The 27,498-nt window shown below is 59.3% G+C and overlaps 1 protein-coding gene and 1 long non-coding RNA gene across 3 annotated transcripts; one reads left to right on the forward strand and one right to left on the reverse strand.

Moving 5' to 3' along the window:
• EPHA2 (EPH receptor A2) lies at positions 1-27,498 on the forward strand. 2 transcript variants are annotated; one of them, XM_058718954.1, is made up of 17 exons: positions 1-213; positions 4,758-4,825; positions 6,566-7,235; positions 15,286-15,441; positions 15,541-15,873; positions 16,668-16,783; positions 17,481-17,634; positions 18,129-18,228; positions 18,739-18,794; positions 18,996-19,121; positions 19,219-19,404; positions 19,594-19,655; positions 19,757-19,966; positions 20,170-20,319; positions 20,997-21,190; positions 21,796-21,951; positions 26,532-27,498. In XM_058718954.1, exons 1-17 carry the CDS (start codon positions 129-131, stop codon positions 26,635-26,637), a joined length of 2,928 nt encoding a protein of 975 aa, XP_058574937.1. In that variant the 5' UTR covers positions 1-128; the 3' UTR covers positions 26,638-27,498. The 2 variants fall into 2 exon arrangements, with proteins under 2 accessions (XP_058574937.1, XP_058574936.1); XM_058718953.1 differs by having other exon boundaries at positions 19,219-19,655.
• On the reverse strand, positions 7,232-13,024 carry LOC131505418 (uncharacterized). Its single transcript, XR_009258389.1, has 3 exons — positions 12,934-13,024; positions 11,986-12,076; positions 7,232-7,455 (listed from the first exon to the last, which is right to left on the reverse strand). It is a non-coding gene; the product is annotated as an uncharacterized LOC131505418 (long non-coding RNA).

The following is a 27,498-nucleotide window of genomic DNA, read 5'->3' on the forward strand; positions in this document are numbered from 1 at the left end:
TTCCATTAAGGACTGGGGCTGGAGGCGAGAAGTTGCGCGCGGGCCGCGGGAGCGAGCAGACGGCGAGGCGGGCGTGCGGGCGTGCGGGAGCCGGGCGCGGAGGACCGGGCCGGGGGCGAGGAGGCGGCATGGAGCGTCTGGCGCCCCGTGCCTGCCTGGCCCTGCTGTGGGCTTGTGTGCTGGCCGCGGCCGCCGCGGCGCAGGGCAAAGAAGGTGAGTGTGCGCGCGGGGCCGCCCGGGTCCGCAGCAGCCCGGGCGGCCCGACCCCGGGAGCCCGAGCCTCCCGGAGCCCCGCGGGGCGACGCGCGCAACTTTGGAAACCGACCTGGCGCCTCCCAGCCCCGGGTGCCGGGGTCGGGAGGGCGCGCGCTGCCTTCGCGACGAATCTGGGACCCCAGCCCGGGTTACCGGGCTTCCGGGGACTGTGGGGTTGCGGCCGGGCGCGCGGGGCTCCGAGGCCGCCGAGAAGGGGCCGCGGTGCCGGCCACGCGGTCGCAGCCCGGGCGGCGCCTTCAGGAACGCGTCCCGACGGGGGCGCGAGGGTCCCCTTGGAGAATGGGGTGTCTGAGAGGGTTTCCGCGGGCTCAGTCTCTTGGTGACCTGTCCTCACTCACCCGCTGGGTCCGATTTTGCCGAGAAGCATTCCTGTGGAGGCCCCTCGTTTTGGGGAGGGGGCTCTTTGGCCGGCTAGGAGCCCCCTGCGGAAGCCCCTGCTCCCTGAGGGATTCTCCACGCCCCCTTTTGCCTCCAGGCGGGCAGGAGAGTGCAGGGGGAGTTTCGGGCCAACCTGCCCACGCAGAACCACCCTGTCTTCCCAACCGGCATTCCCAGGCTCGGGGGTCAGGTTCGGGGCCACGAGTGCGGACAGGAAGTCCCAAAGTCAAGCGTTCTGAGCTAGGGGTGACTCAGAACGAGGAAATGCGGCAGGTGGGGGCGCGGTCTCTCGAGGTGTGGAGCCGTCACCCCAGGGCCACCGGGGAGTCCGGGCATCCGGGGGTGGGGGACTGAATCACCCACCCCCGCCCCAGCGCTCCCTGAGCGGCGCCGGGTGAGGGGCCCGCAGACTTTGCCCTGGGCGGGGCAGGTGTGTGGATGGGGGCGTTGCCCCTCAGCTAGGGTCGCAGAGAGGATGGGGACTCCCGTCCTTGGCCCAGGACCTTCCTGTCCACCCAGCCGAGGCCGGCTTCGGTTTTCAACAGTGAGAACACGTTTTTCCCCCGTCGGCCTGGGCAGAGCGAGGCTTCCGCAGGCTCCAGCAGGGGGAAGTGTAGAGGAAACCCCAGGCCCCTGAGAAGGTTCCTTGAGCCTTGCTTTCTTTTTCTGTCTCCCAGACTGGGGTTGGAGGCTTTGCTTTTCCAAGTTGGGAGGAAAAGAGGCCAGAGCTGGAGCTGGTGGAGGTGGAGTGGGGCAGGGGGTGCATCCTGTCCCAGTTCTTGGATGGGTCCCGGGCTCCTGGTCCCAACTTGCAGGAGTGGGTGGCAGGGATTTCTGTGATCCCCAATACTCACCACCCCACCATCACCCTCCAGCTTTTGGTCCTCCCCCTTCTTGGGGAACTGTGCTTGGAGAGAAGGGGAGAGACAGCTGGAATCCCTATAGGCTTTTCTGGAAGGCTGTCCTGGGGGTGAGGGGATTAGGCAGAACCGACACTACCCCGAGCTGCCAAGCTGTGCCTGGAGTCGTCTGGTGCTTGGGCCCCATATTGCCCCCTCCCCAGCCTAGATGACTAGCCACCCCCTCCACGGGATTGAGGAGGAAAAGGGTGTGGGCTGGAGGGTCCTGGGATGGGGGAGCATTTTTGCTTAGGCTCCAACAGCCCCTGTGGACGACTCCCTAGGTGTGCCCACAGTGGTGGTGGTGGAGGGGGGGCGGTGGTGATGGCCCAGCTGGCAGTTGCTAGTGGGTTTTGTTCTTTGGTTTTCAGGCTGAATGCAGTGGATCTGCCTGGGGCAGATGGGAGTGGGGTGGGCAGAGAGAAAGACCACATGCCCCTTCCACCCTTAATCTAGAAGACCGCTGCTCACATCCCTTCTCCTTTCTCGCCCCCTCCTTGTGGGCAGAGGAGCCGGGATGTATTTGGAGTCCCAGATGGAACCTGTTAGATTCTCAGCAGCCACTGAATCTGTCCTCCTTTTGCAAATGGGGAAACTGAGGGAGGCCGAAGCTGAGCCCTTGCCAGCCAGGGCCCTCTGCACAGAGAGGGTCACATCTGAGCATCTGGCTTTTTGAGCTGCTAGAGCCCAGGGCCCCTTGTGTTGTGGTTTCATGGCCGATTTTCCGAGGAAGCAGAGTCTCTGGGCACAGATGCAGTGGTGCCGATGAGGTGGCTGATGGGAAGGGGGCTGGAGAGTGCCCAGGGGCCCTGGAAAGTCCTTGGCTTGCTTCTGTGATAGCCCAGCTTGCTCTCTGTCCTCTGCCCTTTTTTCTTTTTTCCCCACAGAGGCCCTGCCCTCCCCCTTTTCTTTAGGAATTAGCTAGTTTTGGTGAACGAGGGATGCAGGGAGCAGGGGGGTACCTCTAGGTAGTGCTGTGTTTGAGTAAAGAAAGCAATATGGACCCCTAAGGATGACGTCTGTCATGGAACTGGAGACAGAGAAGGGGTGGGGTGAGGGACCGAGGGCTCATGGATGGGCCCTGCCTAACCAGGGCCTCTCAGTGAAGGCTCCAGGGGCGGCCAAAAGGCTCCCAGGCCCCCACCCCTTCCAGGGAACCAGAGCCCTCAGTCCCTGGAAGAGCTTAGGGAGAGAGAGAGCGCCGCACCCTGGCTCCTGTTCCTGTTCCTGGTGATCGGTTCTAGGGAATTTCCTGGGAGGGGGCTATGGCTGGAAGCCCCCAGGGGAGGCCTCCTTCCTGTGTGAAGGCTTCTTTTCTTCTCAGATTGAGCCCCGTGATACTTCTAGAGCCAGGCCTGGGGCTGGAAGGGGAGTGCACTCTGGGAGGGGTGGTGGGGTTCCCTCTGTGCCAGGTTAACCCTTCAGAGCCTGAGAGCTATGAGCCCCCTCCCTCGGGGGCATGGACTGCAGCTTCCTACCTGTCTGAGGAGGAGGGGATCTGCAGAACTAGGCGGGGGGCACTCACTGGGGTCCTCCTACCCACCCAGCTGGAGCCAGGAACCCCCAGATCCCTTCCTTTGTAGCCAGAACATTCCATCTGCCAGTGGGGTTAGTGAGTTTTCCAAGCCTGGGCCCTGGGCATGTCCGAACAAATCCGTGCCCCTACCCCACCCCCTCCAGCCACCCTCCTCTATCCCCATAGCCTTGGGACAGGTGCCACATCGGATTTCCTCCTGCCGGTCTGGGCTGCCGGGCCCTTCCTAGAGAGATTTGGCTCGGGTCAGCGGCGGGTGGTGGTGCCTCCCACCAGGGGAGCAAGGCATTCAGACCCCAGGAGAGGATTTCCAAGACCCTCTCCGTCCCCCTCACTCTGTACCCATCTGTGAATCAGGCCATGTCTGTCCCCCGCCTGCCCGGGCTCCACCCTTAGAGTGATTCTTCCAAGTCCTAGTCTTGAGGAATGCTGCCTCTTGAGGCCATATTCTTCATGCTCCAGGGTCCAGAGGAAGTGTGCTCAGTCCCTTCCCCCTTCCACCTGAGGATTCTTACCCTCTGAATCCGGGGACTTTGCATAGGGCTCCATGCCTGAGTTTCCCCAGCGTCCCTGCCCTCTAGGGAGGGTGGCACCGCCTGGAAGCTACCTGGACTTTACTTGGAAATGAAGGTGGGACCGTGCTGGGGTCTTGGGTCATGGCTGCAGCCACTGAGCCTGGCAGAGAGCCAGAGGTGGACTGACAGGTGCTGCCCAAGGGCAGGGCCAGATCTAGGGAAGCCCCTGGCAGTGTGTCCCTCCCCCGGGCTCCAGATGGCTCTCTGGGGACAGCATGGTCCTGGCACCTGATCCCTCTTGGGTCTGGAAGTCCCCTCTAAAGGTTTCCATCTCTGTCCCACCAAGCACCCCTGGTAGGGCAGTAGCCAGGGGTCAGAAAGACATGGCAGGCGGACCACTTTCCCAGGGAGGGGACCTTGCCAGCTGTGTGTATCTTGGGCCTCTCCTAGAGGCCCCTATGGGTTCAGAGCTTTATCCTGCCTGCTCTGTGGCTTTTGTGGTGGGGAGATCAGTTTCCAGACACCCCCGCCGTCAGTCCCCCCTCTCCTCCCTGGAGCTGTTCCCACCTGTTAACAGCCCTCCCTTCTTGGAGTGCCAGGAGACGTGTGTGTACATATGTGTGCTGCGTATGTGTGCGACGTGGCCTGGGTGGGGTTGGGGATGTTTTGTGCTGGGGGTGGGGGGGGGGGATGTGGCAGGAGCAGACATGGGCGCTCCCCAGGCCCACATGCCTGCTGAGGGGCCTTGTTTCAGGAAGCAGACGGGGCGGCATGGCGTCACTTAACGGTCCTGCCCGCCCCAGCTCTCTGCCCAGCTGCTGTCCCCCTGCTGGGCTGAGCTCTGTCCTGCTCTGCCCAGCTGGGGGCAGACCGGAGGGGGGTGGTGTGGTTGGAGCTGTGGCCTGGGAGACAGGGGGCCTAGTCCTCACCCAGCCTGTTGCGTAACTTTGACCGGGTCCCGTCCCTTTCCCAGGTCCCTCCTTCCCTGTCTGTCGAGGGACAGGTCTTTGGGATATAGTGACCTTGTATAGTGGGGTCTCTTTCTGAGAGCTGAGGAAGCTGTCAAGGCTCCTGGGGGGCTCTCAGCTTTCCCACCATGGCCTGAGCCCTGGAGATGCCCCCGAGCTAACTGGCCCTCCTTCCCATCTCTTCCAGTTGTACTGTTGGACTTTGCCGCCGCTAAAGGGGAACTTGGCTGGCTCACGCACCCATATGGCAAAGGGGTAAGCCTTCAAAGTCAAGTAGGGGCACGGGGATGGGGAAACTGAGACCCAGTGAGGATGGGGTCAGCCTAGATCAAATAGCTCAGCCAGAGATCAAACTCAGGGTCCCGCTTCCCACACCAGGCTCTGCCATCCAGGCTGGGTAGGCTGGGGGTTGGAAGGTAGGGGAGGGACCTGAGAGGCAGAAAGGACTGGGGAGACAGCTGAAGGCCCTCCCAGAGCAGGGGCCCTCGGATGACCCAGTGGGCCGAAGCTCAGAGGACCCCCCACCTAGTTTCCTCCACCTACCTCTTGGGAGGGTAAGGGTTGAAAGTTCCCTATCTTCAAGGTCCCAGCCCAGAAGGTGAGAGGTAAGGGAGAGACAGGGAACAGTGGCTCCCAGGTCCCATAGCCCAGGAAACTGGATCTATTCCTTCCTGCTGGGCCTCTCTCCCTTCTCTACCGGCTGTTACTTCCCCTTCCTGCTAGGGGCTGATTTGTTTTGCCTCATCCCCACCCAAGTTTCCTCCCCTCTGTCCTGCCCTACTGTGACCAGGACTGGTGGACAAGACACTGGGATCCTTTTCCCAGCCTTGTGTGATTTTGGGGAAGATACTGCTGCTCTCTGGGCCTCAGTTTCCCCTCTGTGTAATGGGCACTTGCTGAGTTTGTCCGGGGGCCCTGAGCCAGGGAGAAGTATGTTTCTTGTGGGGTGGGGGGGGGGGGGGGTGTGTGCAGTTCCCACTGCTGGCCAGCTCTGCGTGAGTCAGGTGCCTATCCCTGGCCACCTTAGCCCTGTGCAGGCCTGAGATGTAGCTGTGTAGATTTCCAGGATCCTAGAATGTCTAGCTGGGGGGAAATACAGATCACCTAATCCAACCCAGTCATGATACAGCGTGGGAACCTGAGGCCCGAGGGCATTCGAGAGGGGCCTTGGGCAGCGTCATATAGTGTAGTCCAGGCCTCTTTCCCCAGCCCCTCTGCTTTTATTCATTCATTCATTCACTTGTTCGTTCAACAGATATTTTCCTGAGCACCTACTCTGTTCCAGGTAGGCCCTGGGGTTACATAAAAGAATTAGATGCAGTCCTTGCCCCAACGAACTCCAGGGTCTAGTCTGGGAGCCAGATGTAGGTATCAGCACATAGGTTCCAAACGCTGTGATTAAGGGGGTATGGAGACTGAGAGGCAGAGGGGGCACATGGCTCAACCTGAACAGTGGGGCATCATCCTTTGTTTTTGACTTAACCCTTTCCCCTGCCACTCACACCTGTACACACACACACACACACACAGTAGATGATGATGATGATGATGATGATGATGATGGTGACACTGGCTGCCAGTGTGACAGTGCACTTCTTACCCACACCAGACAACGTGCTTGGCATTTCGTAGACACTCTGTCATCTATCCTCATAGCAATTCTGCGAGGCAGACCTTGTCTCCCTCCTACAGATGCAGACTTGGAGGCTCAGAGAGCTTAAGTGATCCACCTGAGGTCACATGGGATCCCCCAGACCCCACCCCCGGCTCCCAGTCCATATAGAGGGACAGGCCGCAGCTCAGCCACTTTGCAGCCTGTGAGGACGAACTTGAAGCACCTCTCTGGGCTTCAGTTTCCCACCCCTATAGCGAGAACTATAAAACAGCATCCCGATGCCCCGCTCTGCCTCCTGGGCATTGCCTCTGGGCCTCAGTCTCTCCTCGGGCACCTGCCCACACTAACCTGTCGCCCCCACCCCCCGCCCCCCTGCGCAGTGGGACCTGATGCAGAACATCATGGACGACATGCCCATCTACATGTACTCTGTGTGCAACGTGGTGGCCGGCGACCAGGACAACTGGCTCCGCACCAACTGGGTGTACCGCGGCGAGGCCGAGCGCATCTTCATCGAGCTCAAGTTCACCGTGCGTGACTGCAACAGCTTCCCGGGGGGCGCCAGCTCCTGCAAGGAGACTTTCAACCTCTACTACGCCGAGTCGGATGTGGACTATGGCACCAACTTCCAGAAGCGCCAGTTCACCAAGATTGACACCATTGCGCCCGACGAGATCACGGTCAGCAGCGACTTCGAGGCCCGCCACGTGAAACTGAATGTGGAGGAACGCTCCGTGGGCCCGCTCAGCCGCAAGGGCTTCTACCTGGCCTTCCAGGACATTGGCGCCTGCGTGGCGCTGCTCTCCGTCCGCGTCTATTACAAGAAGTGCCCCGAGCTGCTGCAGGGCCTGGCCCGCTTCCCCGAGACCATCGCGGGCTCCGACGCACCCTCCCTGGCCACCGTGGCTGGCACCTGCGTGGACCATGCCGTGGTGCCACCGGGGGGCGAAGAGCCCCGCATGCACTGCGCGGTGGATGGCGAGTGGCTGGTGCCCATCGGTCAGTGCCTGTGCCGGGAGGGCTACGAGAAGGTGGAGGACACCTGCCAGGGTGAGTGACGGTACAGGGGTGGCAGGAAAAGGGGCTGCTGGGGTGCGGGCTGTGGTCCTGGCTTCTAGTGTCGGCTCTGGAACTGTGAGATCCTGGTAAGGTCATCCCCGCTCGGACTCTGACCTGCGGTGGGGTCTGTTAGTGGAAATCACAAGAGCCTTCCTGGTCTTCGGTTTCCTTATTTATGGTTGGGTTCACTCATTCACTGAGAAGGGGCACACTGAAAAACAGGAGACTATGGAAGGTTAGGAGCAAGGATTCGAGGACAAGAATGCCTGGGTTCAAATCCCACATCTACGTTTAGCTGTGTGACTTTAAGTCAGCTTCTTAACCTCTCTGTGCCTGGTTTCCTCATCTGTAAAGCAGAGACAAACATAGTGCCCACCTTGTAGGGTGCTTATGATAATCAAATGACTTAATGCTCGTAAAGCGCTTAGGTCAGTGCCTGACACATAAGTGCTTTTAAGTGTGGTTGTTATTTTTGATTCATCCCACAAGTATAATTTAAATATCTACTATATACCAGCGCTGTGGACCCATGATACAGTCTCTGGAGCTCGTTCCATCCCTGTTAACTCACCGCATGACCTTAGGCAAGTCACTTAACCTGTCAGGGTCTCAGGCCGCTCTCTTGTACACGGGGTGAGGGAATTGGACCCAGGATTCCATCCCCTGGCTGCACATGAACCACCTGAGGAGTTTTGGGAAAATGTGTGCCTTGAGGTAAGAGTGGAAGGGAAGTGTGAGATCTGACGTTCCCCAGGGCCACGGTCCCAGGTTCTCCTGATAAATCTTCTACTGCTGACAAATGGAACCCAGAAAGGGGCCAATTATACTGGACTCTGTCTGGGAACGGGGCCTGGGCATTCGTGAGCTCACATCAGGAGGCCGTGGCTTGGCATGGCCAGGGCCTGTGACAGCGGAAATCTCTACAGCAACGTGGAATTTTTTTCAATGGGTGACTTTTTCTAGAAATGGCTGTGGGGCAGGGCATTTGTGGAATGCAGGCCAACCTTTGGAAGGCCAGCTCATCCTCTCTCTCTGGGAATTTCTTTGCTGAGATAAGCAGGGTGTTGAGAAATTGGGGTTTAGTGCCTGTAGTTATACGTACCCACTGGGTGATCTTGGGTAAATCTCTCTTCATCTCTGGCCTAAAATAGGAAGGCTTTTTACTTGTTTTTTTAGCTACAGATCCTGCAACACACGAAGTAGGTTGAAATGTCGGAGGAGACTGAAGCCTTTTCTGATCGGCTCCATTTGCCTCTTAAAGCCTCAGAACCTTGCTTAACATGCTCTGTAAGCCCCTGGATAAGAAGTTCCTTTTCTGGCCATAAGCCTGTGGTGTAGTCTCTGCTCTGGCCCTTCCTACCACCCCAGTGTCCTCCCAGCTCCCCTCTGCTGTCTGAGTCTCTCTTCCTTAGGCGGCCCCTGCTTTAGGTGACCTCGAGTGCACACTCCCAGTTTCAGACAATGACTGCGGGGTGGGGGGGGCCCCCGAGGCAGCCCAGTGGGTCGAGCAGGCTCCTCCCACATGACATCCTCACACAAGAATGCGGGGGTGGGGGGGGGGGGGTGAGGGGCAGCTGAAAACTTTCCACAGGCTGGTGATTCAGGCCCTGCAGAGATAAGTGGACATTGGGGTTGGGGGTGTTCTTTCCAGCAAGGCGGGGGGCAGCCTTCCTTCCCCTAGAGGCGGGGGGTCAGGGTTCTGGCAGGCTTTGTTTGTGAAGAGCTGGATGGGCCCCCGGGTAGGGAGGACTGGTTTCCACGAGCAAATCTTTGACTTTCCTGGTGGATCCTTCTCAACCGTGAGCCGCCCGGAGTCCTGGATTTTCTTCCTTGAGATCCCTCTACCACAATTAAAATTCCCTTCGGTGTGGTCCAGGGGCCACCGTGTGGCTGGGAACCCCCAGCCTGGCTGCTCTTTATCCCTGCAGATGTTCTCAACAGCCCCTGACCATGATGCCAGTGGAGAGAAAAACAGTAACTCCTGTAGACAAGTGATCTTCACCGGCAGGTGTGAGCTAGGCGAGCACTTTATCCGAACACTTTGCTCAATCCGGCCCACCTTGAGGAGGCTGAGGCTCAGAGAGGCAAAGAGACTTGTCTGGAGTCACACGGCTAAGGCGTGTGGTCGTATCAGGATTTGAATCCAGGTGATGCTGCAGCTCCGGGGCCGGAGGATGGGCCGGGAAATGGGGCGGGAAATGACCAGTTCCTTTGGAATCCCTGACTCAGCTCCTGGCCAGGAGACAAGCTCTCTGGGTAGTCCCTGGATGGCGGGTCCTGGCACAGGAGGGAGGGTGATCGGGGGCTGTTACTAAGCACACTGAAGGAGAAACAGAGGCAGGTGCAGGGCCCGCCCTCCCTGCCTGGCCCTCCACAGCGCCGTGGACCCAGATTCTCCCACTGGGGCTTTTACTGATGACAGATGGAGTCCAGAGAGGGGTGTGGATTCCCTGAGGTCACTAAGCACCTGGCCCAGGTCATCTTCAGAGCTCGCTTCTTTTCAGGGTTCCTTCCCCAGGAAGCTTGGCACTCAGGAAAGAGTTAAATGGACAACGGCAGGGAGGCACCTCCCAGGTGCTGTGATCGGACAGGTGGGCACACTGCCCGGAGAGCTTTCTGAGCTATGTCAGGAATGAGCCAGCTTCACTCCGGTCCCCCGCCCTGCCCCCAGCCCTGCCCGGGGTGGGGGTGGGGGGGGACAGCGGAGTCGCTCAGGCTGACCATCATCTCCCCCGGGGCGGCTTTGTCTCTCCTTCCTGTGCTGGCATCGGCAGCTGAGCTGCTGGGGCCCTGCCTGGCGCCTTGGCTGTGGGCACTGCCGGCCAGGTGAGCAGGTGGCCAGCGGCCTTGGCCAAAGGCTCAGCCTAGCAGCTGGGAGGCCAGAACTGGAGGTGGGCACCGTGAGGAATTCCTTCTTTGGAGGCTCCTGCTCCTTCAAGGGGCCCGGCCCCCTGGGGATGTCTCCTGTCTAGTTTCCCTGTCACCTGGTTCGTAGGGACACCCGAGTCCGGGCACCAGGCTGAGCATTTCACATGGTTTCCTTCAGTCTTCACAAGCCCAGAAAGGCTGAGGACTTTAGCTCCATTTTATAGATGAGGAAACTGAGGCCCAGAGAAAGGAGACAGTGACTAGTGACCAAAAGAGCTGGCAGCTGGCATGAGGAGGGCAGTGTACTGTGCCCAGCTCGCTGCCCCTGGCGTGTATCCTACCCATAAACGATATGAACTTGGCAAGTCCCCTCTGGGCCTCATTCTCCCCATCTGTAAAATGGGTGGGTTGGACCCCTGCCGATCTAGTGATCAGAGTCCACCTCCTGTGACTTTCTACTGAAAGCCTAAGAACCTGGATTGCTCGGGCAAGCTGTTGACTGGGTGACCTCACCTCGTGCAGCAAGGATCAGGGTCCTAGTGCTGGCGTCCTGAGTGGCCCAGGCCTAGTGGGGGTGGGGGTGGGGGGCCCAAAGTGGAAGGGAAGGCATCCTCTGGGCAGGGGATGGCTCTAGTTACCGTGGTCTTTGGGTAGGGTGGCCCCAGGCTGTGTCAGGGGCTGTTGGCAGAAGCCCTGCTTAGTCAGGACATGACTGATCCTCAGGCTGGCAGCTCTGTGAGCTGTTGACTCTTGGGCACGTCCCCTTCCTGGGGAGTGCCACCGGGCCTGATTTCTGTGGTTTCCTCTGGCCTGCTGGGTGGGAGCCTCGGATGGGATGGGATGGCCGCTCCCCACCTCTGTGCCCTGCCTGCCCCGCCCTCAGCTCACACAGGGGGCAAATTCACACCCCGGCAGCTCAGTGGGGTGGCCCCTCCCTCCCTCTCCGGAGGTAAGTGGGTCCCCTGAACGGAAGGAAGGAGGCAGGGAAAGCAAACAGAAGATAAAAGGCTGGTGGTGGGGAGACAGCAGGAGGCGGAGGCTGGTGGTGGGGGGAAGCCAGGCTTATCTCTGGCACGGTGGAGGAATGTGCCTGAAGATAATTCTCCAGGGTGTGTGTGAAAGGGGCAAGGTGCTCGGTGCTCGCCACGGGGACATCCCCACATGGGGCTGCCAGAGCCTGCTGGGGAGTGAGAAGCCACCGGGGTCTGGGGCCTGGGGCCTGGGGCCGACATTTCCCCCGGACGTTTCCCCTCGTCGGCAGGGTCGATGACTTCTGGGTCACCATTTGCTGCCCGTCAGGGCAGGAGACAAAGTCCACGCGCTTTCCCCCTGAGCCTCGGGGAGGTGACTGGCCCCAGGTGAATTGCCACTATGACCTCTTGACCCCGTGACCTCGCCACTACCAGTTTGGGAGGTGGTTGGGCCTGGTGGGGAGGGGCTCTGCCAGGGGCTAGATTTGCGTCACTCCAGAGGGTGTGTGTCCCTAAGTCACTCCACGCTGCCATCTGAGAGGCGGGCACTGGGAACTGGAAAAACCGGGGTGCCGCTCTGGGCGCAGCCACTGTGCCCCAGTTGCCCTGCTTGGTGGGGCCCGGGCCTGCCAGGCAACCTGCACCAGAGAAGCTCTCCATAGGTGTGCGTGCCAAGGCCGGGCTCTGGCGCCGGGCAGGTGGGCATCCTGGTGCACCATCCCTGCAACCCTACACTCACTTCCGTGGCGAGTGTTTAACGTACACGTCCTAGGCTTTGCCATCTTTGCGCGTTCATTTGCTCATTCGCCTATATCCATCCGGTCAACAGACGTTAGCTGAACACCTACTGCGTGCCAGACCCGGGGCCGGGCCATGGGATGCCTAGAAATGGGACTCTGTACCTGGTCTCCAGGAGCTGCCGGTCTCAGAGAAGATCCTCATGTGAGCGGAAATCATTTCAAATGGAGCACGAAAGCCAGGCTGTGCATTCCCCTGAAGCAGAAACAGTGTTTATCTCTCTCACTATCGTATCCCAGATTGTGCCAGACACGTAGGAAGTGCCCAACTTCTATTTGGTAAACAGAAGATTGAGTAATAGATGCCCTAATGGGGCAGAAGAGGGCCAGAAGTTGGGCAGTCTGGGACGGCTGTGGAGAGGCGCTCAAGCTGGGTATGGAGGGATGCATAGGAGTTCCCCGGTTGGCTAAGGGACCATGGCTGTTTGTGTATGTGCGAACACCCAGTGCGTGACCCCGTCCCCACTTGCGTGTCCAGAATGCCAGGAAATCTAACCAAGTCAGAAAGACGCGGGGGCTTGTTGGTTGGTGTCCTCCATGCAGATTCTGGGGCGCCCCCAAGCACGGGCACGCCCTCCAGGGCCCCCGAGGACAGCCCCTCGTAGTTGTGCGGCTGGAGGAGGGGGCAGCACATTCCCGTCAGGCAAGTACTTGCCCTGTTGATGCTGCCTCTCCACTGTATTATCTAGCATATCCACAGCGGAAATCTCTCCAAATTCCCTCTTTCCTGCCGGCAGCAGTCAGGCCACCCCCGGGCTCTGGGGCCAAAGAATGGAAGCTGGCTCTTCCCCCCACCCTCCGCCTTCCTCCTCTTGGCACAGGGCTGGGGGCGCTGGGGAGCAACCGCCCGGTGGGGAGTGGGGGCACGGGGTGGGGGGGGTGGGGGGTTGCAGGTGGCTAACACCTTCTGGGTAGAACCAGGCCTGAGCTGTGGAGGGGGTTTGTGGGCCCCTCCCCAGCCTGAGGGCCTGGGCCGGAAGGCGTGATGGTGGTTCTAGGGGCCCCTGAACATCCCCACTCCATTGGGCCCAGACACCTGGAGCCGGTACTTACCCAGCGCACAGGCCCCTCCAGGGACAAGTCAGGGCACTTGGGGGAGTGAAACCCCAGCATAAAATGGCCCAGCTCTCTGGAATTTCAGTTTTACTTGAACATTTGGGGGAGGAGAGAGCTATTTTTGTGATGTAACAGATACATAAGGAGGAATGCAAAACGCACGTGGATTTCTGAAGTACAGTAGGAGGCTTGGTTCCCCAGCCAACACTCCGGGCTCGATTCTACCTTTCCTTTGCATTGGCCATTATTGTGCCCAGGCTGAGAAAAGAGCTTTGTCAGGGAGGTGCCCCCGCCCACCCCCCCGCCCCCATCGCCCCCCAATCCGCTACCCTCAGCTGCTCTGAAATTAGTCTTGGGATATTCTGGCTATTGAAGCGGGTCAGGACTCATCTCCTGTCTCTTCGGGCTCCTTTTAGAAATGTTGATTTCTCTTTGTGCTAAATCAAGATGTTTGTGGGAGGAGAGGGGCTCAAAGTCGAGCGTCCTGGGTTTAGGTTTTGGTTTCGTGTCTTAGGAGCTTGTTGACCTTGGACACGTGGTCTTGCCTCTCTGGGCATCAGACTCCTCTCCCCGAAAGTGGTGTGAATGATACGGGGCTCCAGTTTAACAGGCTGGTGGTGGGGACTAGGAGTGTCAGATGCTTGCTGGGCCCAGGAGCGGCACACAGTAGGTGTTCAATCAGCGGTCCCTGCTAGTGACTGGGGCTCCAGGCTCTGCAAGAGCGGGAGTTGGGTCCCAGGCCCCCTCTGTCCTTGACGAGCCCCCTGCCCTGTGGCCTGCGCCCTTTCAGGGCCTGGGCTGGGGTTCTGACGTGACAGCACGTGGAGGAATGGGCTGCCAGTGTGCCCTTGGAGTCCTGTCCCCTGACTCCCAGTCCTGCTCCCCTCCTCCTCTCACACAGGGAACGGGACAAGGAGGGAGACTCTGCCCAAGAATTTTCTTGACAGTGCGGATCTGACCGTGCCGTTTTGCTCTACATCAAACCTTCAGTCCTTCAGTGGCACTCATTGTCCCTAGGATAAAGTCCTGGCTCCTTGGCCTGACATTAAAGGCCTTTCTCAGTCTGGCCCCTGGAAACCTGTCAGCCTCATTGCCTCCTGCCCCCACTCGTACTTTCCGTGTTTTCTGTGTTAGTCCTGCTCTTTCTCGGCCTGACCTTCCTCCAACACTGCTGCCCCACTGAACTCCTCCTCAGCCTCTAAGCCCCAGCTGAACTGTCCCCACGCTGACTCCTCAGACCTTAGCTCTTGCCCACCCCAATGGCAGACATTATCATGTGTTCCTGACCCCTGAGTTCAGGGGCTTTGTCTCATCTCAGGGTGCGTGCCACAGAACAAAGAACGTGGCACTAAGGTTGGAGGTGTCTCAGGACATTGTCCGCAGAATAAGCTGGAGGGAGGTACAGTCATGGTAGGGCTGTAGAAGAGGTTGTAGGAGAGGGTGATCCCACCCCACCCTGGCCACTTGCGCAGCTGCCTAAGCCCTGGGCTGCCCTGGAGAGTGGGCCTTGTGTCTGGGCAGCTTCCTGCCTAGGAAGCCAGGAGGGGGCTTGGGGCAGCAGCAGGACAGGCTGGTGGGAGGAAGAAGCCTCTGGAGTCAGGTGCCTGAGCCCCTAGCCGGCCTGGCCAGGACAGGACCTTCCCCCCAGGGGGAGGAAAAGCTGCTTCCTGGCGGCCCTTGTGAGTGGCGGAAATGACTCGATCCTGGAGGCAGCTCCACGGAAGATGCCGGGGGGAGGGGGGGAAGGAGGGGACCGGCCTTTCCTGCTTCCTGGTGGGCCAGCCCCGGAACAGGAAGGCAGTCGGGTCCTGGGGTGGGGGAACACCTGCAGGGGTGGCATCCTGAGCGGGTGTGCCTGGCTGATCAGCCGAGATGGTGGTGAGAGTCCGTCCACAAGCACCAACGGTGTGGATGTAGTTACTGCCCTGGGCAGCTTGAACCTTAGGTGGGGACCCATCAGGCTGGTCTGCACGGATCAAAGGAGAGGAGGCAGGCGGGCAGCGCGCTCTGTCCGGGGCCGAGCCAGGTGTGAGGTCGGATTCTCGGGAAGCCGAAAGGGGAGACGGAAGCCTTGAACGCCAGGCTCAGGTGTGGCCCTTGTTTCGAGAGCAGGTGGGGAGGGTGCAGAGGTTCCGAGCACAGGGGCGAGGCACTCGTTGTAATTTTAATTTAATTGTTTTAAAATTTAAATGCAAGTTGGTTAACACGCAGTGTAACAATCACAAGATGTTTCACCGGAGAGAAAACAGGCCCACAGGGGTGTGTTTAGCAACTTGCACGGGGTCCCCTGGCAAGGTCCCACTAGAGAAGCTGCTGAGGGGGTGAACTGTCTCTCCCTGTGTCTGCCAGCCTGCTCCCCTGGATTCTTCAAGTCCGAGGTGTCCGAGAGCCCCTGTTTGAAGTGCCCCGTGCACACCCTGCTGTCCCCCGAGGGGGCCACCTTCTGTGAGTGCGAGGAAGGCTACTTCCGGGCACCGCAGGACCTGCTGTCGATGCCCTGCACTCGTGAGTCTTGCAGTGGGTCGGGGAGGTTGGCCAGGGTGCGCGTGGCGTGCCGGTTGACACGTCCAGGCTCCCGGGGCCTGAACTCTGCCCTCTGTGCAGGCCCGCCCTCCGCCCCGCACTACCTCACGGCTGTGGGCATGGGCGCCAAAGTGGAGCTGCGCTGGACGCCCCCCCAGGACAGCGGGGGCCGTGAGGACATCATCTACAGCGTCACCTGTGAACAGTGCTGGCCCGAGTCCGGCGAGTGCGGGCCCTGCGAGGCCAGCGTGCGCTACTCCGAGCCGCCGCACGCGCTGACCCGCACCAGCGTGATCGTCAGTGACCTCGAGCCGCACATGAACTACACCTTCGCGGTAGAGGCCCGCAACGGTGTCTCGGGCCTGGTGGCCAGCCGCAGCTTCCGCACTGCCAGTGTCAGCATCAACCAGACAGGTGAGGGCTGGCCCGGCTGTGCCTCTGAGGCCATCCGGGATGCGGGCGGGGCTTCCGGAGGGTGGCCACCCAGGGTGCAGCTGTGTCTGGAGACAGGCAGCAGCAGGTGGTTAAAGTCATAGTCTGTGGGGTTGCTTCCGAGCTCTGTGACCTCTCTGTGAGGCTCTGTGGCCTCAGTTTCCTCACCTGTAAAATGGGAGTAGTAAGAATAGAGTTATTGAGAGGATTCAATAAACTATTATATACGAGGCTCTTAGAACAGTGCCCAGTCCACAGACAGGTTATACCAAGAGTCCCCTGTTGATTTACTTTTAGTATTTATGCACTCGTAAGTATTCGTAGGGCACCCCAAATGTGCCAGCCCGCGGGATCCAACACCTGCGGCTCTGTGCTCTGGGGCTGGAAGTTAAGAATCCCAGCTGGGGGGGGGGGGGGGGCGCCTGGGTGGCTCAGTCCGTTAAGCGTCCAACTTCAGCTCAAGGTCATGATCTCACGGCTTGTGGGTTCGAGCCCCATGTGGGGCTCTGTGCGGACAGCTCGGAGCCTGGAGCCTGCTTCGGATTCTGTGTCTCCCTCTCTCTGACCCTCCCCCGTTCATGCTGTATCTCTTTCTGTCTCAAAAATAAATACACATTTAAAAAATTAAAAAAAAAAAGAAAAGAAAAGAAAAGAAAAGAAACCCAGCTTGGGATGTGAAGAACCAGGGCTGTGGGTGAGACTGGGTCTGGGTGCACTCACCCCCCTGCCCCCCACCAGCTCCTCACACCCTTCCCCCCTGCCACCATCCTGCCCAGAGCCCCCCAAGGTGAAGCTGGAGGGCCGCAGCACCACCTCGCTGAGTGTTTCCTGGAGCATCCCCCCACCACAACAGAGCCGTGTGTGGAAATATGAGGTCACCTACCGCAAGAAGGTAACTCGAAGGGTCGGGGCTGGGCTGCAGGCAGGGGGACTGGCTGGTCAGAGGTGCTTATCACATCCTGCAGATGGGGACACTGCGGTCGGGGGTTTTCCCAGCAGTCACCTCTCCCAGGCCAGCACAGCAGAGTGTTGTGGGAGAGAAGACACAGTGCGCTGGAATTTTCAGGAGAGAGAGTCGGGATGCAGGCAAAAACCTGGTCTTGGGGGCGCCTGGGAGGCTCCGTCGGTTGAGCGTCCGACTTCGGCTCAGGTCATGATCTCACGGCTCGTGGGTTCGAGCCCTGTGTCGGGCTCTGTGCTGACAGCTCGGAGCCTGGAGCCCGCTTCGGATTCTGTGTCTCCCTCTCTCTGCTCCTCCCTGCTCATTCTCTCCCTCCCTCTCTCTCTCTCTCTCTCATAAATAAATGAACATTAAAATATTTTTTTTTAAAAGGCTGGTCTTTAAAAAAGCCTGACCCAACCTGGTCAGACAGACCTAGGTGTGAGTTTTGGGTCGTGCACCTGCTGGCTATAACCTTGTGTGACTCACTTCGTTTCTCTGAGCCTCGGTTTCCTCATCTGTAAGAAGAGTGTCGAGTGTGCTAGAGAAAGTGAGCCTCCTTGCTAGGCTGGGCTGGGAGTGGTCTCTGGCGGGCTGATACCCCTGCCCTGCCCTCATCATCGGCCCCTCTCTCCGTGGCCACCCCCAGGGGGACTCCAACAGCTACAACGTGCGACGCACCGAGGGCTTCTCCGTGACCCTGGACGACCTGGCTCCGGATACCACCTACCTGGTCCAGGTGCAGGCGCTGACTCAGGAAGGCCAGGGGGCTGGCAGCAAGATTCACGAGTTCCAGACGTTGTGTGAGTTGGGTACCGGGAACGTGGGCCCTGAAACAGAACAGGTGGGACATCTGGGAGGAGGAAACGGATCAGAGAACTTAGCAATGCCCCCCTCCTGGTCAGCCTGGGCCTGGGATAGCCCTGTGTGGGGGTCAGCCCCAAGTCTGGGGAAGGGGCGGAATTGAGGGCTGGGGGCGGGGGACCAAGGACGTGCATTCAGGGCAGTATTGTGAGAAGGAGGGACGTGGGGTCTGGCATTGGCAGACTCGGTTCAAATCCCGTGTCACCGAGAGAGTCCCACACACCTGGAAAACTTACTGTTTTCCCTGGGGAGGACCTATCATTTGCCATCTATGAAATGGGAATAAATATTCTCATGCACCGTCACAAGTAAAAGCATCCAGCACATGTCTCGGGTCCCTCAAGTGGCCTTTGGGTGCAAATCCAAATCCACGGCATTGCCGTGATTTGGAGCGTGGGGGACTCGCTTGACATCAGCTGGTTTTCCCTGACAGCCACGGAAGGATCTGGCAACATGGCGGTGATTGGTGGTGTGGTTGTTGGCGTTATCTTGCTTCTGGTGCTAGCAGGAATCGGCGTCTTCATCCATCGCAGGTCAGTTGGAGCCCCGCCCGGGCTTCCCAAGGGCTGAGGTGGGACGCAGAGGGGGCGGGTACCTCAGTTTCCTGTCTGGAAAATGGGGCTGATGGTAATCTAATCCCTGCCTCCTGGGGGCCGTGAAGAGGCAGCCAGCCGTAAAGTGCCCAGCACAGCGCCTGGCACGCCGCAGGAGCTCAGGACGTGGCGGTCATTATCTTTGCTCTTGGTAGTAACGGTGTGTCCACACTTCCTCTGGACACGCAGGCAGGAAGCTCTGGGAGCTCTAATGAGGAAAGCCCTCATTATGGCCACTTAAGGGGCCATTATGGGGCGTAGATCCCAAGGAGCGAGCCCTGCTTGCTTGCTCATTTCCTCCCCGCCTCTCCCGCTGCCTTCCCTGCACCCTCTGCCTGCTGAGCAGAGTGCTGAGCTCACCAAGCGCCCAGAGGGGAGCAGGAGGCTCCTGGCCAGAGCAGGTCGCTGACCTCCCTGTGCGTTTGGTTCTCCTGGGGGGGGTTCTCTCAGGAGGAAGAGCCTGCGGACCCGCCAGTCCTCCGAGGACGTTTACTTCTCCAAGTCAGGTGAGAGGCAGCACCCCTCCATGCCCCACCCCGCCATCCCTGAGCTCGGTGGTGGAGATGGGGACAGCCTTGCAACCAGGGCTCTGCAGTGGGCAGCTCAAAGGGGCGGGGCCAGGAGCTTGGTGGTCGCGTGGCCTCCTCCCCTTCCACTTGGGTGACCCCTCCCCAAACTGTGACCCCGGCCCTCCTGCTCCCTTCCAGAACAACTAAAGCCCCTAAAGACATACGTGGACCCCCACACGTACGAGGACCCCAACCAGGCTGTGCTCAAGTTCACCACTGAGATCCATCCATCCTGTGTCACGCGTCAGAAGGTGATCGGAGCAGGTGAGTGCGGTGCCCCAGCAGAGGGGCCTGGGACCCGGGTGGGAGCGCCCGATTCCCCGGGCCGACGGGGTGCTCCTCCCGCCTTGTCTTCCTTCAGGGGAGTTTGGGGAGGTGTACAAGGGGACACTGAAGGCGTCGGGGAAGAAGGAGGTGCCCGTGGCCATCAAGACGCTGAAAGCCGGCTACACAGAGAAGCAGCGGGTGGACTTCCTGAGCGAGGCCAGCATCATGGGCCAGTTCAGCCACCACAACATCATCCGCCTGGAGGGTGTCGTCTCCAAATGTGAGGGCTGGCGCCAGGCTGGAGACGGGACCCCCCCCCCCCCCCGGGGCCGGACCACCCATGGCGGGGGTGAAAAGGGGCTGCTACCAAACAGGGGCTCGGTCCGTAGCTGTGCCCACCCCCACCCCCAGCGGTGCCCCCTGTCCACGACTCTGGCCACCCCCTCAAACCTGTGTCCACCCTCTGCAGATAAGCCCATGATGATCATCACTGAATACATGGAGAACGGGGCCCTGGACAAGTTCCTTCGGGTGAGGATGTGGGTTGGGGTAGGTGGGGGGTCCAGGGCTGGTGTGCCCGGGGTGCCCCGGGGGGCTCGGGGGCTGGTGGCTGAGGGCCTGTCCTCTGGCAGGAGAAGGATGGCGAGTTCAGCGTGCTGCAGCTGGTGGGTATGCTGCGGGGCATCGCGGCCGGCATGAAGTACCTCGCCAACATGAACTACGTCCACCGCGACCTGGCCGCCCGCAACATCCTCGTCAACAGCAACCTGGTGTGCAAGGTGTCCGACTTTGGCCTGTCCCGTGTGCTGGAAGATGACCCCGAGGCCACCTACACCACCAGCGTAAGTGCTGGGGCCGCTTCGTCCCCGGGGATGAAGGGCTCGAGGGCGAAGCAGCCTTCACTCTGGGCACCTGGGCACAGCCCTCAGGAGGCGAGAACACTCTAGGGAGCGTGGAGGAGGGGCCCTGACTAAATCTGGCCTGGCTGCCAGAGTCCTGGGGCTGGCCAGAGGGGCAGTAGTGACCGGGCCTGGGTCCCCCACAGGGTGGCAAGATTCCCATCCGCTGGACGGCCCCAGAGGCCATTTCGTACCGCAAGTTCACCTCGGCCAGCGACGTGTGGAGCTATGGCATCGTCATGTGGGAGGTGATGACCTATGGCGAGCGGCCCTACTGGGAGCTGTCAAACCATGAGGTAGGCCCCCTCGCCCTGCCTGTCGTCTCCTGAGCCGAACTGAAACCCTTTGCCTGTTTCTGAACCCCAGCGGCTGGGCAGAGAAGAATTTTGGGGGCTAACCTTCGTCTGGTGCATTCAGTAAATGTTTATTGAGCGCCTAGTACGTGCCAGGCCTTGTGCTGGGCTCCAGGCCCAGTCCCTGATTATAGTCAGTGGAAGGACAAGGAAACAAGCCGATGGAGGGGGGTGGGGGGGAGGGTGTCTGTGTTCCTGCGTGTGTGCACCCGCGTGTGCATGTGATATATGCGTTTGTGTGTGTGTGCGTGCACATGCCTGGTGCCTCACGCAGCCTGGAGGCTGAGACATGGAAGGGGAAGGAGGCGTGTCTAGCTCCTAGCTGAAGGAGTGTCTCCTATAGATGTCCCGAGACTGGAGGGAGGCTGGCTTCAGCCTGGGGCGCCCTGGAGGGTGCAGGGTCAGGAGCCCCTTCCTCCGTGGAGCTCTGGAGACAGACCCTTAGCACTCGCCGTCTGTACCTCTGAAAGTTGTGGTCTGAGTCAAGAAAGGAGGCCCATCCCCTCTGTTTCTGGGGCTCCCCTTCCCTACTCTGCCCACCTGCATGTACGGGGCCTTCTCGGGGACCCTGCCCAGATCTGGCACCTGTGAAGGCACGCCTGACCGTCCTGCCTTCCCAGGTGATGAAGGCCATCAACGAAGGCTTCCGGCTCCCCACCCCCATGGACTGCCCCTCCGCCATCTACCAGCTCATGATGCAGTGCTGGCAGCAGGAACGCGCCCGCCGCCCCAAGTTCGCCGACATCGTCAGCATCCTCGACAAGCTCATCCGAGCTCCCGACTCCCTCAAGACCCTGGCTGACTTTGACCCCCGGTTAGTTCCATATCCTCTGTGCATGGCGGCCCCTACTTTTGACTCCTGAGCCGCTTCAGTGCAGCGACTGGCCAGGGCTAGCGGACAGGGGGCTCGGCACTTACACGGGGGCTTTACTTACACGGGACAGGGGCTCAGGTCATGCCAATGGACGCCATCGACATATATGGGAAATGTGTTGGGCAGTGTGCGCCGTGCCTAACATGTTTTAACTCATTCAAACAACCGATGAGATGGGTCCTGTAATTATCCGCCTTTTGTTGATGAGGAAGCTGAGACAGGGCGATTAAGTGTTTTATGTGCTGGCAGGTGGCCAGGCTGGGGCTGTGCCCCCAGGAACCTGAATCTTAACATTTCATTATTTTGTGGTTATTGGTGGTGGCGTTGCCAGCGGGGGTAGAGGGGGCAGCAGGAGCTGTAAACGCTGAGGGCTCGCGACGTGCCAGCCTGTCTCCCTGAACCCTGCCTGATCTGGCTTCCCTGTTGCCCAGCTAAGGAAACTGAGGCACGGGGCAGCTGGGCGAATTGCCCAGGTTTAGGGAGCAGCAGGCTTGGAGCCTGGATGCGACAGTCCCTCACTGGCCGGTGGGGGCTTCCTGTTACAGCGTGTCTATCCGGCTGCCCAGCACCAGTGGCTCAGAGGGCGTGCCCTTTCGCACGGTGTCCGAGTGGCTCGAGTCCATCAAGATGCAGCAGTACACAGAGCACTTCCTGGCGGCCGGCTACACCGCCATCGAGAAGGTGGTGCAGATGACCAACGAGTGAGTCTGCCGCCCCCCACCCTTCTCCCCACCTCCCCGCCGCTCCCCCTTACTCTCTCTTTCTCTCTCGGGGGAGAGAGGCTTCACAGGAAGGGCAGAACCAGGCCGGCAGCCAGCAGTTCTGGGCACTCGTTCCTGGCTACCCCCCCCCCCGCACCCCCCCCCCTCCGTCTTCCTGCATCTTTTTTTTCCAGAATGGGAAAATAATAGTAATTGTAATAAGAGCAGTGTTTATCGAGGGCCGACTATGCGCCAGCTGTGAGCCTGAGCACTTTGAATCCGTGTGCATGCTATCTCGACAGGTGGTCTTGTCAAGACGCGTGAGAAAAGGGGGTGCAGAGAACAGCAGTGACTTGCCCAGGGTCCCATGGCCACTAGGGGAGCAGCAGGATTCCAGCCCTGGCCAGTGAGGGCCCAGGGCGCAGGGACCACGGAGGTCATTCGTGGAGAAACTGAGGTTCGGAGAGGTTACGTGGCCCACCTCAGGGCACACGGTCTGTAGCTGGGAATCTGGGGGAAAGAAAGGCTTGTCTTCACAGCTGGTGTCTCCTTGAATTTCCTGATTGCCTTGTGACGAGTAGATGTTACTACTTCCCCCATTTAGCAGGTGCGGAAACCGAGGCTGCCAGGTTATGTAGCTTGCCTAAGGTCACACAGCCAGGTAGGGGCAGCATTCCTGCCCAGGATGCCGAAAAGAAACGGGCAGAGCCCTTGGACTTCACGTCTCCCCAGGTGGTTGACTCTGGGCCTGCAGTCCAGCCTGACGAGAAGTGCCAGTTGCCCCGGCCCTGGCTCAGGGCACAGCCCTGTGTCAGGCCGCCCTGTGGGAGCTCTGCTTTCCCCTCCAACATCGGGGAACTTTCCCGGCATGGCCTTGGCTCGGACACCTCTTCCTGCCCCGGCGGGGAGAAGATATTATCCTCTTAGCCTTTTGTGCCTCCAAAAATAGCATTAGGTCCCAATAGCCCAGCTCGTAGAGGGTCCAAGGTCAGGGCCGGAATGGGCCCTGGGGCTGGGAGGTTTTGGGAATCACACGGAGGGGTCAATCTGGGCCTCCCACAGTTCGGGGTCACAGAAGTTCTGGGATCTGGGCCTGAGCAGGAATATTCTCCAGGGGCTTTGAAGACCGCTCAGCTGGGTTTCTGACGGCTGGCTGGTCAAAGCTTCTTCAACCAGGCCACGGCCCATCCCAGGGGACGGGGAATCAGACAGGGACAGAGCTGGCCGGGGGGAGGCCTGGAGATGAGGAGAGAGGAGACGGGTCCCAGGATATTTTTGTTGCCAGCCAGCGGCAGGGTCCCAAGCTCGGGCTGTGCAGTCACACTTTGGCTTCACGCCCCACATCTGCTGCTTCCTCGCAGGGGACCTTGGTCAAATTAGGGTCCATCTTTGGGCCTTGGTTTGCATTTCCCTGCTGTACAGATTGCATGGGTGCAGTTCAGGTGACAGCACATGGCACCCCGTAGGGGCTTAATCCACATCACTCTCCTCTCTCCTCCACCCCCTCGCTTTCCGCCTGAAGCCTATGGGCAAATGCCAGGGTTCCTGGGCCCCCTCCTGGAACAGCCCCTTTGCCCCTCCAGGGGCTCCCACCAGGGACAGCACAGATTCTCTTGTGGGTGAGCAGAGCTGAGGGCAAGGTGAAGTGCTTACAGGAAACACATGTTCTTAGAAGCTTCCCGAAATAGCCCGGGGTGCTCCTTGGCCAATTCCTTTCCCACGAGCAGGGACAGGGCTATCTTGGATGGAGGGAGGCTGTGTGTATGTGTGTGTGTGCATGTGTGCTGTGTTTTGAAAGGCCTGAATAAAGGCAGGAAGTCATTCCATGCTCCCTCCTCCTCCCACCAGCTCGGTGGTGCTCAGAGCTCAGGCCTGTGTGACTCACCACCACTGCCTCCTTCTTGATTTCAAATAAATGAAATGAATGGGGATCTTAGAGCACTTTTTTACCCTGAGGGTTGTGTCTACACATGCCGTGAGTCCCGGTGGGAGGCAGTGAGCTGGTCTCAGAACTCAGCACTTTCCCCGATGGGGTCGGGGTTTAGGCTCCAGTGTCCCTTCCCTACCCCACTCTGGTCCCTCCCAAGGAGCTGGCTGCTTGTTCTCCTGCGGTCCCACGGCGGCCACCTTTGCTCAGATCGAGCATCCACCACACTATTTTGGAGTTGCTCGAGGGTCTAGCTAGACTAGTGGTTCTACCCGTCTTTTGAGGAACTAAGGAAGTAGGGGACGTTGTGCCCCGGGAAAACGCCCTGTCCCGTGTCTGGGGTGACACAGTACAGCTTTACTGTGACGGAGGCACAGGCTGATGGGGCTTATGGTCTCTTCGTGCCCTCAGCGTGGGCTTGTGCCGACGGACTGTTTGCTGAGGCCACGGATCATTCACATGCGAGGCTCCAGGAGCCCTCTCTCACTCTTTGTGGCCAGGCCAGCACACAGTAGGCAGGGGAGGTGTGGCCTTTGAATTTCCCAGGACCGGGGTTGGCCTTGAGAGACCTCAGAGGAAAGGTAGCCCCCGTCACGTGTCTCCCCACCCCCATGATGAGAGTCGATGGGAATGGCAAGAGGGAGACTGAGGCTGAGGCAGGAACAGGCTTGGGATGGTCTACAAAGGCCTGTTTTGGTCACATGCCTCCCACAGGCATCAGTGAGCCTGTGATTCTCGTCTTTTGGGTCTCTGGTTAGCAAATGAGGCAGGGAAGGTATCGGGGTCTCTTTTGTGTTGAAAGAGGACGGAGTTGGGGTGGGTGGCTCAGGAGCGTCTCACCAAAGCTTCCCATTTTACATATAAAGAAACTGAGACCCAAAGACAGGACAGGACCTGCTCAAGGCTTTGATGAAATCTGGGACTAGAATTTGGCCTCTTGCCTCCCAGCCCAGGGTTTTTGTTCCCAGGTGGGTCTCGGGAACAACCTCCGCTCCCACCCTGTCAGATTAACTACACCGATTTGGGAGAGGGGCCCAGGGCGGCCCGGGGAACTGGCTCCGTGTCCCCCAAAGCAGCCATTCATTCATTCAGTAGGTACTCCTTGAGGACCTACTGTGTACCAGGCCTGTCCTGGAGCCCAGAGGACTAGGTCTCTGTCGTAACCCTCCGAGTTCCCTGGGAGCACACTCTGAGACCTATAGGTGTGGGGAAAGCAGCGCTGTGTTTTCAGCACCCCTGGCTGTTTCGGTCAGAATGGCCCGCGGTGCTTGGTCAGGACGTTCTCCCAGGTGTCGGACTTCTGGCCTTCCTGCCATGGTGGGAGCAGCCAGCCCCTGTTGGAGGTCCGTGAGCCACCCTCCCCGCGCCCCTGGGTCTGCCCTTCCCCGCTCAGCACTTCTCCGAGGTCTCCCAGAGCCTGTGGGAAAGTCATGTCTCCGGAATTGCAAACAGGAGCTCGCACCATATAATTAGTTTCATTTACAGCCAGGAGACGGCCCATAAAAACCTGGGTGTTTTCATGGGTTTGGGCTGGTGGGTGCGGGTGGTGAAGGGGAAAAGTCCCAGAGTGAGCAATAAACATCCTGCTCCAGGGCTCCTGGGAGCATAAGTGGTTTTATAAGAGAATGGAGAGGCATGGAAAGGGGGGCGGGAGGGGGCTGTGGGCTCCTGGGCACGTCTTTCCATCTGGCACCCATGCCGCTTTTCCCCCTCTCTGCCACCAGTTTCTGGGGTCTGCCAGCCTTTGGCTAGGTACTCATCCCATTTTACAGGTGAGGAAATTGAGGTTCCTAAAGGGAAAACACCTGCCTCAGTGCGACCTGGTCACCTGACTGGTGACCCGCAAGCCCCTCCCATTGGAAGCCGACAGAACTTTAACCTTCGAGGTCCCGCTGGGAGCGGTTCCTGAGTTCTTCCTCAGTTTTTAGCAGTGGGCACCCGGAGGGAGTAGGGGTGAAATGAAGCGGTGGCTGGGAAGACACCTTGGGGGGAGAGCTTTGAGTAACACCCCTAGAGGGTCCCTGCCCCCTGCCCCCTGCCCCCGCTCCCCTGCAACTGATGATGGTGTCAGCGCTGCCTGGGGAAGAGGACAGACCCAGAGTCTGGTTCGCGGCTTGGTCAATTTCCAGCTCTTTCCGCCTCCCAGCTGTGTGACTTCACCTCTCCGAGTCTCAGTTTTCTAATCTGCAAAATGGAGATGTAAAGAGCACCTGCTGTACAGATCATTGTGCAGATTTGATTGGGGGGGGGGGGAGCTTCTAGAGTTGGTGCTTCTGTTCTTTATGGGTACTTAAGTTTATTTATTTATTTATTTATTTATTTATTTATTTATTTAGGGTGGCAGGGGCAGAGAGAGAGGGAGAGAGAGAATCCCAAGCAGGCTCTGGGCTGTCCACACAGAGCCTGACGTGGGGCTCGAACTCACGAGCCGTGAGATCAAGACCTGAGCTGAAATCAAGAGTCAGACGCTTAACTGGCTGAGCCCCGCAGGTGCCCCCAGAATCAGGGCTTCTCTCGCTTTCTTAACTTTGTCGATGTTAGTGAGCTTTCGGGATGTAGAACCTCCCGTCAGGCCTCTGCCCCCTCCATGCCCCCCTCTTCTCCCCTACTTCTCCCCAGCCAGCCCCTAACTCCCTCTCTTCCTCACCCACAGCGACATCAAGAGGATTGGGGTGCGGCTGCCCGGCCACCAGAAACGCATCGCCTACAGCCTGCTGGGACTCAAGGACCAGGTGAACACAGTGGGGATCCCCATCTGAGCCCCAGCCGGCCTCGAACCCCCTCGGCCAAGAATACTTGAAGAAATGGAGTGGCCTCTCGGCCTGCTCTGCACTGGGCCACCAGGGACCTTATTTATTTTTAGTTATTCCATATGGATGCCACCCTGAGGCCTCTGCTGGGGGGGGGGTGGTCTTGGACGACACCTTGGCCTAAACTGAGGACACGCTCAGGGACCCCGAGCTGGGGGCCTGTTCATCTACGAAGGACAGACTGCCAAGCACTTAGCAGGCACCCCCATGGCCCCAGCACCCCCTGGGGCAGGAGCCCCGCCAAGGCATTCAGACGGACACACAGGACATTTCCAAACTGACCTCCCCTTTGCTGTCTTGGGAGGTGGAGGGGAGGGGTTAGCCTGTGGCCATGTGAACAGGGTACCTCAAGTCCCACCCACGAACGAGAATCGGACAGCCAGCAAACTCAGCTGGGCAAGACCCACGGTGGTTCCCCTGTCCCTCTGGTGCCTTCCTCAGCCCCCCAGGCCCTGTCCTCAGCCCCAGCGGGCCAAATCTTGCTTCCCCGGGGCCCTCGCAGGATGCTTGGTTGTGTTGAGGTTTTTTTAAATATATATTTTATATTTTGTGGAGAGTATGTGTGTGTGGCAGGGGGCCTGGCCGGGGCTGGGGACGGACGATGGCCTGTGTCAGACATTCCCAGGCTGGGGGCCGGTCCATCCGGTCTCCCTCCCCTTTAGACAGCATTCACTACTCTGTCAGTGTTAACGATTTTGTTTCGTTGGGTATTTTTTTTCGAACCTTAATTTATTATTATTTTTTTTATATTTATTGTTAGGAAACGACTTATTTCTGCTCTGGAATAAAGTTGCAGATGGTTCAAACTGA

The sequence above is a fragment of the Neofelis nebulosa genome, chromosome 2 (assembly GCF_028018385.1).
Source record: "Neofelis nebulosa isolate mNeoNeb1 chromosome 2, mNeoNeb1.pri, whole genome shotgun sequence".
NCBI classification, from domain to species: domain Eukaryota; kingdom Metazoa; phylum Chordata; class Mammalia; order Carnivora; family Felidae; genus Neofelis; species Neofelis nebulosa.